We start from the raw sequence: 12,489 nt of genomic DNA, 5'->3' as shown, positions 1-12,489 counted from the left end.
CACACACACACACACACACACCACAACAACCCCTCAAAGATGCACCATTACACCGTGGGTCTACAGGTTCATCCTAATGTGTGCCATAACTCATTCCAGTGTTTTTCCCCTGACTGATGGATAATTTCCTCGAGGGCTGTTATCCTGAAATGTGAGAGACACCAATTCTCCTCTCCTGCATTCATGGTTTGGGGAAAACGCATTAGTCAGGTTGTGGGTAAGACACGCCCTGTAAAAAAAAATCCTTTCATATCAAACGCAGTTAGAAAGATGACGTGCTTCCCTATGCCCTTGACAAGAGTGTGAAATATAATGACAGAGGGTCTGCTGTCCTCAGACATTCCTTATGTAAGATGATCAGAAAATGATGGCTTGTCATCTTCTACACAAGTTTCTTTTACTATGCAATCCAGCATGTCACCTGTGTTTCTGCTATAATATCTTCCTTTTCCATTCGAAAGGACAAATGTGTGTGCGTGCGTGCGTGCGTGCGTGCGTGTCTGTGCTCTGTATGATAAACATAAGAGGTTTCAGTACCTGTGTAGTTATGCACCTGGACCCATCTGTGGCTTCTATGGTCAAGTTGTAACTTGAATTTTGTTCAGCATCAAGCGGTCCTGCGACGATGAGCGTTCCACTGCCCTTGTTGACATCAAACCTACTGTCATCCTTTCCACCTGTTTCTACAAAAATAATCAAAAAAACGTTCCTCTTTATTCCCTAAACTTACTGACAATGAAGGGATCTGTATGTGTTTTGTATTCACATCATGAAAGGGAAGTTAAAAGAGAAGAAATTAATTACTGAATCCACATGACTTTTGCAGCAGTCATCTGAAGTTGAGTATTTACTTGGTAGTCACACACAGATCACTGTACTGCAATAGTCATGTGATTCAGTCATTTCAAAATAAAAGCATAGACTATATACAGTCTATGAATAAGACAGATGCAGGTACTATAAGCCTGCTGGCCATAACAGTACTATTATATCACAATGCAACTACAGCATGCAGCGGACGAGTTTAAGAAGAGGATGATCACAAGCTTTCAGCAGATACCTTCTGCTGTACCATTCCGGTCAGAGGCCATCTGAACGATTTGAAAAACCTCTTTAGCATCTACGTCTCCTTGAAAGTGAAAGGGACATGCAAAGAAAACAGAGAGGAGAAAGGAGAAAAATCAGCATCACCGCAGCGTGCAGTACTTAGTCAAGAGAGTGTACATCTACCGCTAATATCAGAAAATGAAAATAAAAAATACAGACTAAATTGCCAGACGCAGAGGTTTCTATGTCCCTGAAACTAGAGGACGTCCAGGATACAGAGTAAAGGGTCCATAAGGCAAAGTCTACTTTGCCTCAAAAATCCATTATGCTGCATTATTTCGTCTTCGGCTACCTTTAATTGCAAACCAGACGGGGGAGTCAGTGAGCACCGTGCGGATGACCCCCACCATGTGACCCACTTTGTCCGACTCCATGACCGTAAACGTGGCCGGCGCCTCCTTGTCCAGCTCCAGGGCCTGCGCTGGCACTTTGGGCCTGGGGATCCACTCCACGTGCAGCCGGCAGGTAGACGACCTCTGTGGCCGGCCGTTGTCCACGGCCCTTATCTGCAAGAGTGCAGCGTAAGCGTGTTAGCATCTCTCTCTCTCTCTCTCTCTCTCTCTCTCTCTCTCTCTCTCTCTCGCTCTCTCTTTCTCTCTCTCGCTTTTTTCCCCCACACACACACACACAGGATGTGCTTATGATAGTAGGAAAAGTTTGGCAGTTGCTGACTGGTAAGAAAGACCCAGTGAGTAACTGGACTGTGTCCAACCACATGGGTCTCTATTCAAAACCTGGCAGTGCAAATGAGATGGGGTCGGGGGTGGTCAGGGCGAAAGAGCAACCTACCGTGAGGACATTGTATTCTCCTGCAGAGAAGGCTTCTCTGGTGGATACCCGCCCGGACCTGGGGTCGATGAAGAACCTCCCTTGTTTGTTGCCGTCCTCGATGCTGTAGGAGATCTCTGAGTTTTGGCTTGTGTCGTGGTCCGAGGCGAGCACCCTGTACACCGGCTCTCTCGCGAGCGTCCGGCTCCGCTCTGGCAACCTGATTCTGTAGACCGTCTCCAGGAACTGAGGAGCGTTGTCATTCTCATCCAGCACGTTCACAATCACTCGAACACTAACAGACTTCGCTGGAGCGCCGCTGTCAGTGATAGTGATCTGTAGTGAGCAAAAGATGTAGGAGTGTAATGGACATCACATAAAACTGCCTTGAGAGAACTGGTTCACTCAGCTACCAATAAAAAGTCAAGTTTCAGGAATCATTGTGCAAAGCCATTATGGAAATATGGCATTATGATGGTGAAAACATGTTTGAATAACTAATCAACTAGACATTAATGATAATTCCAATCTCTACTGCAAAAGTCAAACTTGTTTTACAGAGAGATATGTGAGGATTTTGAAGTACAAGATCATTGAATTATGTTAATACTGAAGAAAACATAGGCTACCACTGATGTACTAGGGCCCTCATTTACATGGCAGGCAAAGTGCAAAGCATAGAATAATGGCCTCCCTCTGGTTTACAGGCAAAAATAAAGCCAGATAGCATAGCCACTGATATTTTAACATTTCCTCATACACAGTCTGCATCACTCTCCTTGTGTGAACATGAGTTACCTGGAGAGTGTGTTCCTCCTGTTTTTCTCTGTCTAATTTGCGGGATGTTGTCGTCACCAATCCTGTGAATAAATGACAAACATCCAGTTATCAATTAACCATGACGTAATAATCTTTTTTCCTATAAGATAATGTTAAATGTTTAATGTTAAAATGTTCATATACTATATAGACATTACATGTCAGTTCAGCCCATGCTTAATGCATTATAATGATACAGCACATACAAATTCTCTGCTCTGAAAATCAATCAACATTGTGAGGAAAATGGACACCCTATAACAGCAGAGGATAGTTACTCTGTATTTGACTTCCTATGTTACAAACAAATTCAAATCAAGCAGAATTGCTGTTCTATCATTTTAGTATCAAATACATCATGTTTTATTTAAATGAGCTCATCCAAACTAAGACTGTGTTCCAACTCGCATACTTCTGTACTTACTTGTGCACTCATATTAGGCAGTGTAAGAGCAGCAGTATGCAAATGGAACACAGCCTAAGTCTCCTTATTATCTTCCTCTAATTGTATTCACCGTGGTAACAGGCAATCATTTAAACAGAGTCTGGTTGAATGTTTAAACTTTCAGAGGAAGATGTAAGCATCAAATGTGTAAGAATGTGAACGATAACTGAAATGCATATGCATAAAAACATGAGATGGAAATGTTGATCTGAAGATAACTGTGTCAATTCTACCCAGGGTCAAATGAACCCTTGATAACATAAGAGGCCATCCACTTTTATTTTAGGACAATAACAAATGTTTAAAGACGCGTCTGTTCACCTCACACTTAACTCATTAACTCAGTTATAGTTTGTATGATTATGTTTTTTCTTAACATGAAAACTCATTGTTTCATTGTTAGATGTTGCTACTATTATTATAACAATACTGTCACACTGTCCTTATGTCATCAGTGACCAAGACTTATACATTATTAGGACACTTACCTGTCTTGGGATCGATGACAAAAAACCCTTGGGGATTCCCACTGGTTATCCTGTAGGCCAGCTTGTCAGACCCAGTATCAGGGTCAAATGCTTCAATCTGGATGACGGCGGTGTCCTTTGGGGAGTTCTCCTGGACAGATGGGTAGTAGATGGGTTCCGAGGTTTGTGGAACATTGTCGTTGATGTCCCTGACCTCAATATACACTTCCACAAAAGACGACTGGGGAACGACTCCTTGGTCAGTGGCGTAAACAGTTAGCCAGTACTGACCTGTGGTTTCGCGATCAAGCGTCTCTTGGGTGAATATAACACCTAGAAAAAGCAGCAGAAGAAACATTTTGTGCTACATGATCTGTAAAGGTCAAGTTTCATGGACGTCAGAGATGCAACGGTGGGAGGCAAGAACAGGCAAAGATAGCAGCAAGAGTGTGGTCATAAAATAACTGTCATGTGATGGTAAGACAGCTCAAACAATTTGCATAGCAAACACTGCCAAGCCTTCTATATGGAAGATTTGCATATTTCGGCCTCATTATTCTCCTGTAAGGTTCAACACAGCACATTTTTCATGAAAGTGCTAAAAAAAGAAAAATAATATTTCCTCCAGCCTCTATTAACCTGGGGTCACCTGATTTGACCCCATCTGCATAACGCTGGCTGTACAAACTGTGACCTGAGGAAGACAGGAGGCAGGAGGATTGATGTGGTGATGTTGGGCAGTGTGTGTGTGTATGATGTGTGTATGTGTGTGTGTGTGTGTGCATGCGTGTGTGTATGATGTGTGTGTGTATGTGTGTGTGTGTGTGCGTATGTGTGTGTGTGCATGTGTGTGTGTGTATGACGTGTGTGTGTGTGTGTTTGTGTGTGTGTGTATGTGTGTGCATGTGTGTGTGTGTGTGTGTGTGTGTGTGTGTGTGTGTGTGTGTGTGTGTGTGTGTGTGCGTGCGCACACACCTCTCACCCAGCAGGCAGCCTGTAATGCTATGACTCATCCAGTGTGGTGTGGACATGTTAAATGGACAACAAACACAGCCTTTGCTGGACTGGCACTAGAACCTGTTTTTATAGGTCAGTAGCTCTTTGGGCCCCTGGCCTCTGTTCTCCAGGTCAGTCATTGGAGCAATTGGAGTTACTTTTCATAAGAGATTATTTAATGGCACATTTAGTGGTTGACTACTCACCAGTTTCTTCATTGATGCCAAACACTCCCAGGCCAGACCCATCCCCTATGGTGTATCTGACCTCTCCGTCTCTACCTGGGTCTTTGTCTGCTGCCATCACTTTTAGGACTGTAGTTCCAACTGGGGCGTCCTCGCTCACGTACGCCGAATTGGTAAAAAAAGGAAAGGTGGGCCGGTGGAGATTCTCGTTAACGTCAACAACCTCCAGCACAACGTGGCACACAGACGTCAGGGGCTCCGGCTTGCCTTTGTCCCGCGCTCGGACGGTCAAGTTGTACACCTGTCTCTTTTCGAAATCCAAACTTTGCCAGATCCTCACTGCCCCGCTGACTTTGTCCACCTGGAAGGCGCCGTCTCCGTCGTCCCCCAGACTGTAGCGTACCTGCCCCGCGAGGCCTGCGTCTGGGTCGTGCGCCTCCAGCCAGGCCACGACTGACCCGACCGGGAGGTCCTCTGGGACCCTGGCGCGGTACAGGCGGTGTGAAAACACGGGTGGGTTGTCGTTGACGTCTCCGAGTATCACTCTGAGTATCACGATGGAAATGAGCTCAGGCTCGTCCACAGGCCTGTCGCATGCGGCCGCCTTGAGAGTAAAGGACGCGTGGGACTCTCTATCCAACATGCCTTTTACAGTTACAATGCCTGTTTTCTCATTGATGTGGAACTGGTCTGTCTGTGTCAGGAAACTGTATTTGACCTCCCCGTTTGCTCCCAGATCTATATCTGTGGCTTGCAGCTGAATAATGTCTGTCCCTACTGCTGTGTCCTCACTTATTTCAATGGAGTACTCCCGTTGCTGAAACTGAGGGCTATTATCGTTGGCATCTAGCACTTTGATTTTAAGAATATGTGACACAGACCTTTGGGGTGATCCCAAATCATAAACAGTGATGTTTAGAGTGTGCTGGTCTGTGGTTTCTCTGTCCAGAGGTTCATCTAGAACAAGTCTGCCTGTGTCTGTGTCTATGGAGAAACAACTCTCAAGATTTCCTCCTGAAATGACAAAAAACAGTTTCCCATTGAAACCACTATCTGCATCTGTCGCCCTGAACTGAAGAATTTCTGTTCCGACATCCACATCCTCCTTCACCTCGAGTAAATTAGGAGGCGCCATCAGCCGTGGAGGATGTTGATTAACCAAATTAACATCTGTGTACGACTCCTCAAATTCTCCCCGGCGCTTCGCACTTCCGAAGAGCAGCCGCCCGGCCAGGTCCCTGGCGACGCCGGTGTCGACACACTTGGAGCTGACCTGTTCTACACCTGTCACGACCGTTATGTTCATGAACAGCGGAGGACTCGAGTTCTCGCCGTCGTTCGCAGCTATTTCCAAAGTGTGCAAAGTCATTTTCACAGCCGCTCCAGAGTCTAATGGCTTTTTAAGTGACAGTATGCCCGACTCTGGGTGGAGGCCAAAGAGCCCCAACTTGTTCCCAGCTTTAATTTCATACTGCACTACACCCAAGTCATCCATGTCGATGGCAGAGATGACGGCTATCGTCTCGTCAACGCTGAAGGATCTTGGCACAGTGAGCTGACAGTCAATGTTCTCGAACAAAGGCGCATTGTCGTTCAAGTTGTTCAGCGTAATTGAAACGGTCGTCTCGGCCTCTCGGCGGAAAGGCGAGCCCCAGTCGGACGCGCGCACTCTGAGGCTGAAGACGCGGTGCATGAGCTCGTAGTCCAAGTCCTCGGTGGTGGTGATTACACCTGTGAAATAGTCTATGTGGAAAGGCAGCGGGGTCACGTTGGCAATGGTGTAGGTCACATAGCCATTCTCACCTTCGTCGGCGTCGCTCGCGCTGATGGCTAGGACGCTGGTCCCGAGTGGAACATGCTCATTAACACTCACAGTGTAGTATGGCTGAGTGAATTTTGGAGTGTTGTTATTTTCATCAATCACCTCAACGACTACTTTGGTGGCGGCTTGTCTGTCACTGGTAATGACTTCGAATTCATATTTGCTGATATGATCGGCTTGCACTGTCTGCGTTGTTGTTATCAAGCCTGTGTTAGGGTTGATGGTGAAAGGACCCAATGGCTGGTGAGCTCTGGGCTTTAGTGAATACCTGATGAGAGGGCTGTTAGGCTGAGCTCTCACCCTAATCACAGACGTGTGGGGAGGTGCGAATTCGCTCAGTCTGACTGTGTAGATAGGTCTCTCAAACTTGGGCGGGTCTATGAAATGCTGAGGGGGCTGCAGCCTCACGACTTTGACAGAGGAGAACTTTGGTGGACTGCCCCTGTCCTGCGCCTGCAGGGTCAGATTGTAGCCGAACTGGTGACCCTCCCACTCCACCTCTTTCACAGCTTTGATCTTGTACTCGTTGCTGCCTGGGCCCATCCGCACAACTTTGAACTGCTGGAGCGGGTCGCCGGCCACGATGGTCAGTGAGGCGATCTCCCCGTTCAGCCCTGGGTCGCCGTCGTCCACTGTCACCACGGCGTACGTGGGGTCCTGGGTCGTGTTCCAGGGAGTGACGGGGACAGCTGTGATGACAGGTGTCCGTTCGTTGGCGGGCAGCACGTGGACGGTCAGCTTAGCCACACTGCTGCCACCGCCCCCACCACCAATGCCCTCAGCGCCACTGCCACCGATGCTGCCGTAGAGCTTCAGACCCCGGTCCTCTGCCAGGATGTCCAGCTCATACAGCTTGGCCTCACTATAATCCAGTTTGCCCGTCAGAGTGATGACGCCGCTGGCGGGGTGGACGGCGAACACGTCCGTCCACTGCCTGAAGCTGAAGTAGTGCTGCCCGTTAGTGCCGATGTCGGCGTCCGTCGCCGCCGCCCTGCCCACGCTCGTCCGCAGGGCCGTGTTCTCGGGGACGGAGACGCTGTAGGAGGTCGGCGAGAAGAGCGGCCGGAGGTCATTGGTGTCGAGGACGCGGACGACCACTCGCGTTTGAGCCTCGGCGCGACTGAGCCTCTCGTGGGCCGTCACCGTGAGCTCGTAACGGTCTTTGATCTCCCGGTTCAGGGTGGACGAGCTGCCTCCTTTAGTCCGTATGCGTAGAAAGCTGAAGTCCCCCAGCAGAAACTCATCCGCTTTGAACATGTTCTCACTGTCTCCAGAGTCTATTTTATATCGAATGTCCCAAGCCCGGTCTCTCAAATATATACCCATTTTTGGAGGGGCCTCAGCATACGTCTTTGCAGCAGAGTTCTCATATATGGTGACATTGTAATGTGCTTGTGTGAACTGCAGGGGTGAGAAGGCCTGCTGTCTCTGGGTCCCTGCACAGCTCCAGAGGACATGCATTACCAGTATGACGGACGAGTATTCCCCCATCATGACACTCGCTTCATCAAACCTGGATGAAGACAGGAAATAAATCAAAGCAATTAATAAATAAAGAAATAAATAATTGATCCAATGCATTATATGAATCTTAAAATTAAGCCACATCAGAAAGGACCAAGAAGTACAGTACAAGGCATAGATGAAGGCGCTGTGCACATAGTAAACGTGTACATAATAAAATATGTTTTAAAATTCATTCAACCACAGCATTTCAATGAACCCTATAACAACTTGTTATGGGCGCCACTGTGCGTATCGCCATAAAACAATGCAATACTCTACCATGAATTAGTAACGTGCGTTAACGACACAAGTGCTGACACCTTTATCTCTTTCTTGACAGCAGGCTAAGGCTAAGACCCTAACAACAACGCGTACCTTCTTGCTAGTTCCCACAAAATCTTTCAATACGAACTGAAAGTGGTATCGCATCAATGTTTGTGAATATTGCACTGGCTATCTTTTCTGCTTTAAAGTTTTCAGTTGGAAGCTTGTCAACAGAGACAACACTGCTCCGTTTAGTCACACCATAAGAAGTTCTTCCACATGCGCTTGTGCAAATACACTAATTAAAAACAACGACACATTCACATCCGCTATATTGTATTTAGATCAAAGCTTAATCAAAGAAAATGAATTATAGTATATATATATATATTATTATCATTAATTGATTATCTTCTTACACCGACATTCGCTTACCATTTCAGCGAAAGAATAATCCAATCAGTAATGTTAATAAAGCCTCAGGTGCATGCGGAAAAAAGGCTATGAAGAAAATAAAATATTCCGTAATATGTCCAGTACAAGAATTGCAACTTTCAACATAGCCTGGTTCAGGAGGTGTTTGGAGTCGACCGCACACACCGTTCACACCTAACCGGCTACTCCGCGCCAGCGACTCCCCTGACTGGAGAGGCAGGAGCAGTGCTTCTCCAACTCAGTTGACATGCGATCCCCGCCGACGTGATGTCATCAATCTCAGACTACAGAATCGCTCATGTATGTAAGTTACTCGTATGATTATGAGGCAAAAACATGTACAAACATTAAGTTGTTATGAGGAACATATCTTTTCTTTTTTATTATTAATTTTATATCGGCTCTGTTCTCTATTCGTGACTTACAGCTCTTCAGTGTAACCTGACAGCCATATAGCATTTAACCTACTTATGTGATAATACAAGTTGTTTGAAAATTATTTTCATATCCAAATTCAACAGCATCAAAGTATTAAAAGTGCACGCCAGACATCGTCATTTGTATGATGGATAAACGTTATTTCGATTGTAATTAAATGTTTCAATGTATCAAAATAATCAATTAAACCAGGTCATCATGTCCATCTTGACACCCCCTTTCTGCATAATGCTTGTTAGCACTGCCAAAAATAGGACTAGCAGCACTGATTAGACTAGCCTAGAGTGTGCCACTCTAAAAAAAAAAAACCCTCCTAAATTGAGCTCTTTCGCCCACAGCCTTCTAAGTGCTGGATAGTGATTGAAAAGCCACCCTGACTAAAGCTCTCTCAAAGTATGCAATGTGAGAGTCACCTTTAGGCCCATGTCAGTCCCAGCATTTCAAGACCTGTGGCATTGTGGATGCACACATTGCATCAGCAGGCCCTCTTGTGTTCATTGCTCTAAATCCCCCCCAAAGGCTGTGGAGAGAAAAAGAACACGCCGTGTTCAAGGGGGGGATATGAATGTTTTGGTTGCGGAAAGCCATGTAATGGAACCCAAGGTTTAGAGAAAGGCTCTGCTGAGCCGGGGTACTCATGAAACGGAAAAAAGGAAGGAAGAAACGGCAGAAAGAAAAAGATCCTATTTCAGATATAGTAATCTGGCCAGCTGTGCGAGGGAGTCTGATGTTCCTGCTCTGAAATTCTATTTGGCCTCTCTATCAGGGCATAACAGACTCCCGAGGCAGAACTATCTGCATTCCGAGTGCTGTTGTGCGTGAGCAATCCGTTTTTAACAACAAATGCCACAGCTTGGTTTCTGTGTTCCTTATTTGCATCATAGTGGAGGGGAAAAGTAGGAGTGGAAGGGACGTACAGGGAGCGCGACGACTCACACAGGGCTATTTTTTTTCCCCGCCTCACAAAGTTCTCTCTCTCTCTCTCTCCCTCACTCATGCCCTCTACTTAAATGGCACCACCACATTAGAGGTCCTTGGGAAAGTTATTGTCATAATTATTATTCTCTTCCTCCTTTTAAATGGAAATCCGTCATTCAGCCGGCATCTTAATGTCACCGTAGGCTTTTTACAGGATCCAGTGTGCTTGTAATGGCTGTAGAGTGGAAGAGTGCCTTTAAACACCTCCTCTCTTGAATGCCCTTATTAAGACTATAGGAGCTGGCCACAGCTCTCCCTCTCTCTCTCTCTCTCTCTTTGTGGAAGTGTGTGTGTGTGTGTATGCGTGGAAGTGTGTGTGTGTGTATGTATGTGTGTGTGTGTATGCGTGGGAGTGTGTATGTGTGTGTGTGTGTGTGTATGTGTGTGTGTGTGTGTGTGTGTTTACACGTGTGCACTATGTTTCTGGATCTCCATAAAAAATGGATGACAAAATGTTCAGATTCAAGGTATGTTTGTGCTCAACTAATGGACACACGTTGATGTGAAGAGACTTCAATTAGAATGGTATGGCGATCATATTTTTCAATAATTAAATTTCCCTCATCCTTTTTATATTTTACATTGATTTGACTTATCCTGTTGCCTACTGAAAACCTTAAGCTTTTACATCTTCACCTCCCCTCTCCTCTGTTTCTCTCATTGTCCACATGAACACAATAGAAGACATAAACGCAGCAACTAATGAGATATACAACACGTAATGTTGTGCTTTACATGAATGTTGACCATTTCCGTAATAGGCCACAAAGCAATCTCATTTGCTGCACAAAGGCATGGTGTCAAGGCACCATCATTTCTAGCACAAATGCTAAACACCCCCAAAACTGGCTTCATCGCAGGCTTTGTGTGGTGCTGCTGGCTGTTTGTGTGAGCGTCGCGGCCCCCGGATGATAAGCTGTGGGAAGGGGGCTGGCTGCTTTATGCCCAATGCCCAATCAACTTCCATAATCCCTCTGTGCTCCGTATTGGCTTGTGGATTGCAACACGTCGAGCAGTGAGAGGCTTCCAGCCAGATAACAGAGGGGATCTGCACACCGACGCGCATTTTTTAGGGCATATTGCTTGTTTATGTGCTTATATATAAATATATATGTATATTATATTCATATTCCTAAATGTTAAATACATTTCTGAATGCTGCATAAATCCTCAAAGAAGCTTATCCTGAAATAGTACCATCTTGCATATAATGAATTCGGAATGTTTCTGCAATATTGCATACTGTTTATGAACAGAAATCCTCTAGTCTACACACATAATATGTGGGGATCACAATATTGCTATTGTTTTCTGATGAATCTTTTTCCTCCCATATCAACTTTTAAAGCATCTCTAATCTGGCTCACATAAGACATTGTGTCCCTGTGGTGTGATGGGAGTTGCCAATAGAGGTTTGGCAGAAAATACAAGTGACTGCTGCTTAGAGATGTGGCCCTTAGCATTGCATTCCAGTGGGTTGACTCAGAACCTTTTAGTCACTGACTGTGTACATGTGGGTGGATTTTGAATTGCACGTAGACCCAAAGTCCTCATCTAGCTACTTATACATGCTTTTGTCTCTGAAGTCATCAGCTTCTGTCTATTCTCTACTCTTAACTCAAGGGTGGGAGTTAGAAAATGAGCTTGATGGTAATACAATGCTATGGATGAATAGTTTTGAAATGGTGGGAAGACCCACTCCATTTTGTCCTGAGCTGTGTACACTATGGTACTGTACATCAGTGTGAGCTTTAAGTTAGTTCGTAACACACCATCAAATTTCATCTTAATTGTGATCCTGATTGTGCAGGCAAGTGCATTTTTTATGACAATATGAAGAGGGTTCAAAAACTGATATATGAGATTGTATAGAGATGAGAGATGTTAGTTTCAAGAGATGATGGGTTTCTGATAGATGTGACAGATAAAGCATGTACAGCAAGAGAGGAGGGACATTTTACATCAGGAAAAAAAATCTACCAGTAAACATGCCTTCATTTTCTTTGTTGGTTTTGATGCTCTTCAGAAGACGGTAATCTAATTACCCATTAAGACCAGCAGCACAGCCACAGTCATACACAATCATAGTGCCTTGATGACTTCCTTCAAAGTATCAGGCAAACTAGTAGCAAGACAAAGATATCGATATTACCATGATTTAAACATGCGTGTGCAAGTTATTATGGAAAGCAATATTTTTCCTCCCCCATGAAATATGACAAATTATTATCGAGGACAATTTAGTTTCTGCATCAAGAT

The 12,489-nt window shown here is 45.2% G+C and overlaps 1 protein-coding gene across 3 annotated transcripts in view; it reads right to left on the bottom strand.

The window, feature by feature from the left end:
* Positions 1-9,018, bottom strand: part of LOC121694398 (protocadherin Fat 1-like) — a 35,048-nt gene extending 26,030 nt beyond the window's left edge. For all 3 annotated transcript variants that reach the window (XM_042074550.1, XM_042074551.1, XM_042074552.1), the window contains exons 1-8: positions 8,815-9,018; positions 4,809-8,122; positions 3,628-3,939; positions 2,674-2,735; positions 1,897-2,211; positions 1,400-1,613; positions 1,061-1,129; positions 538-683 (exon numbers count right to left, since the gene is read on the bottom strand). In XM_042074550.1, the coding sequence (XP_041930484.1) occupies positions 538-683; positions 1,061-1,129; positions 1,400-1,613; positions 1,897-2,211; positions 2,674-2,735; positions 3,628-3,939; positions 4,809-8,103 (4,413 nt within the window). In that variant the 5' untranslated portion in view covers positions 8,104-8,122; positions 8,815-9,018. The remainder of the gene's footprint in view (positions 1-537; positions 684-1,060; positions 1,130-1,399; positions 1,614-1,896; positions 2,212-2,673; positions 2,736-3,627; positions 3,940-4,808; positions 8,123-8,814) is intronic.
* Positions 9,019-12,489: the final 3,471 nt, after the last annotated feature.

Source organism: Alosa sapidissima, chromosome 20 (assembly GCF_018492685.1).
Source record: "Alosa sapidissima isolate fAloSap1 chromosome 20, fAloSap1.pri, whole genome shotgun sequence".
In the NCBI taxonomy this organism is placed as follows: domain Eukaryota; kingdom Metazoa; phylum Chordata; class Actinopteri; order Clupeiformes; family Clupeidae; genus Alosa; species Alosa sapidissima.
This window is presented reverse-complemented; position numbering and strand designations above follow the sequence as displayed.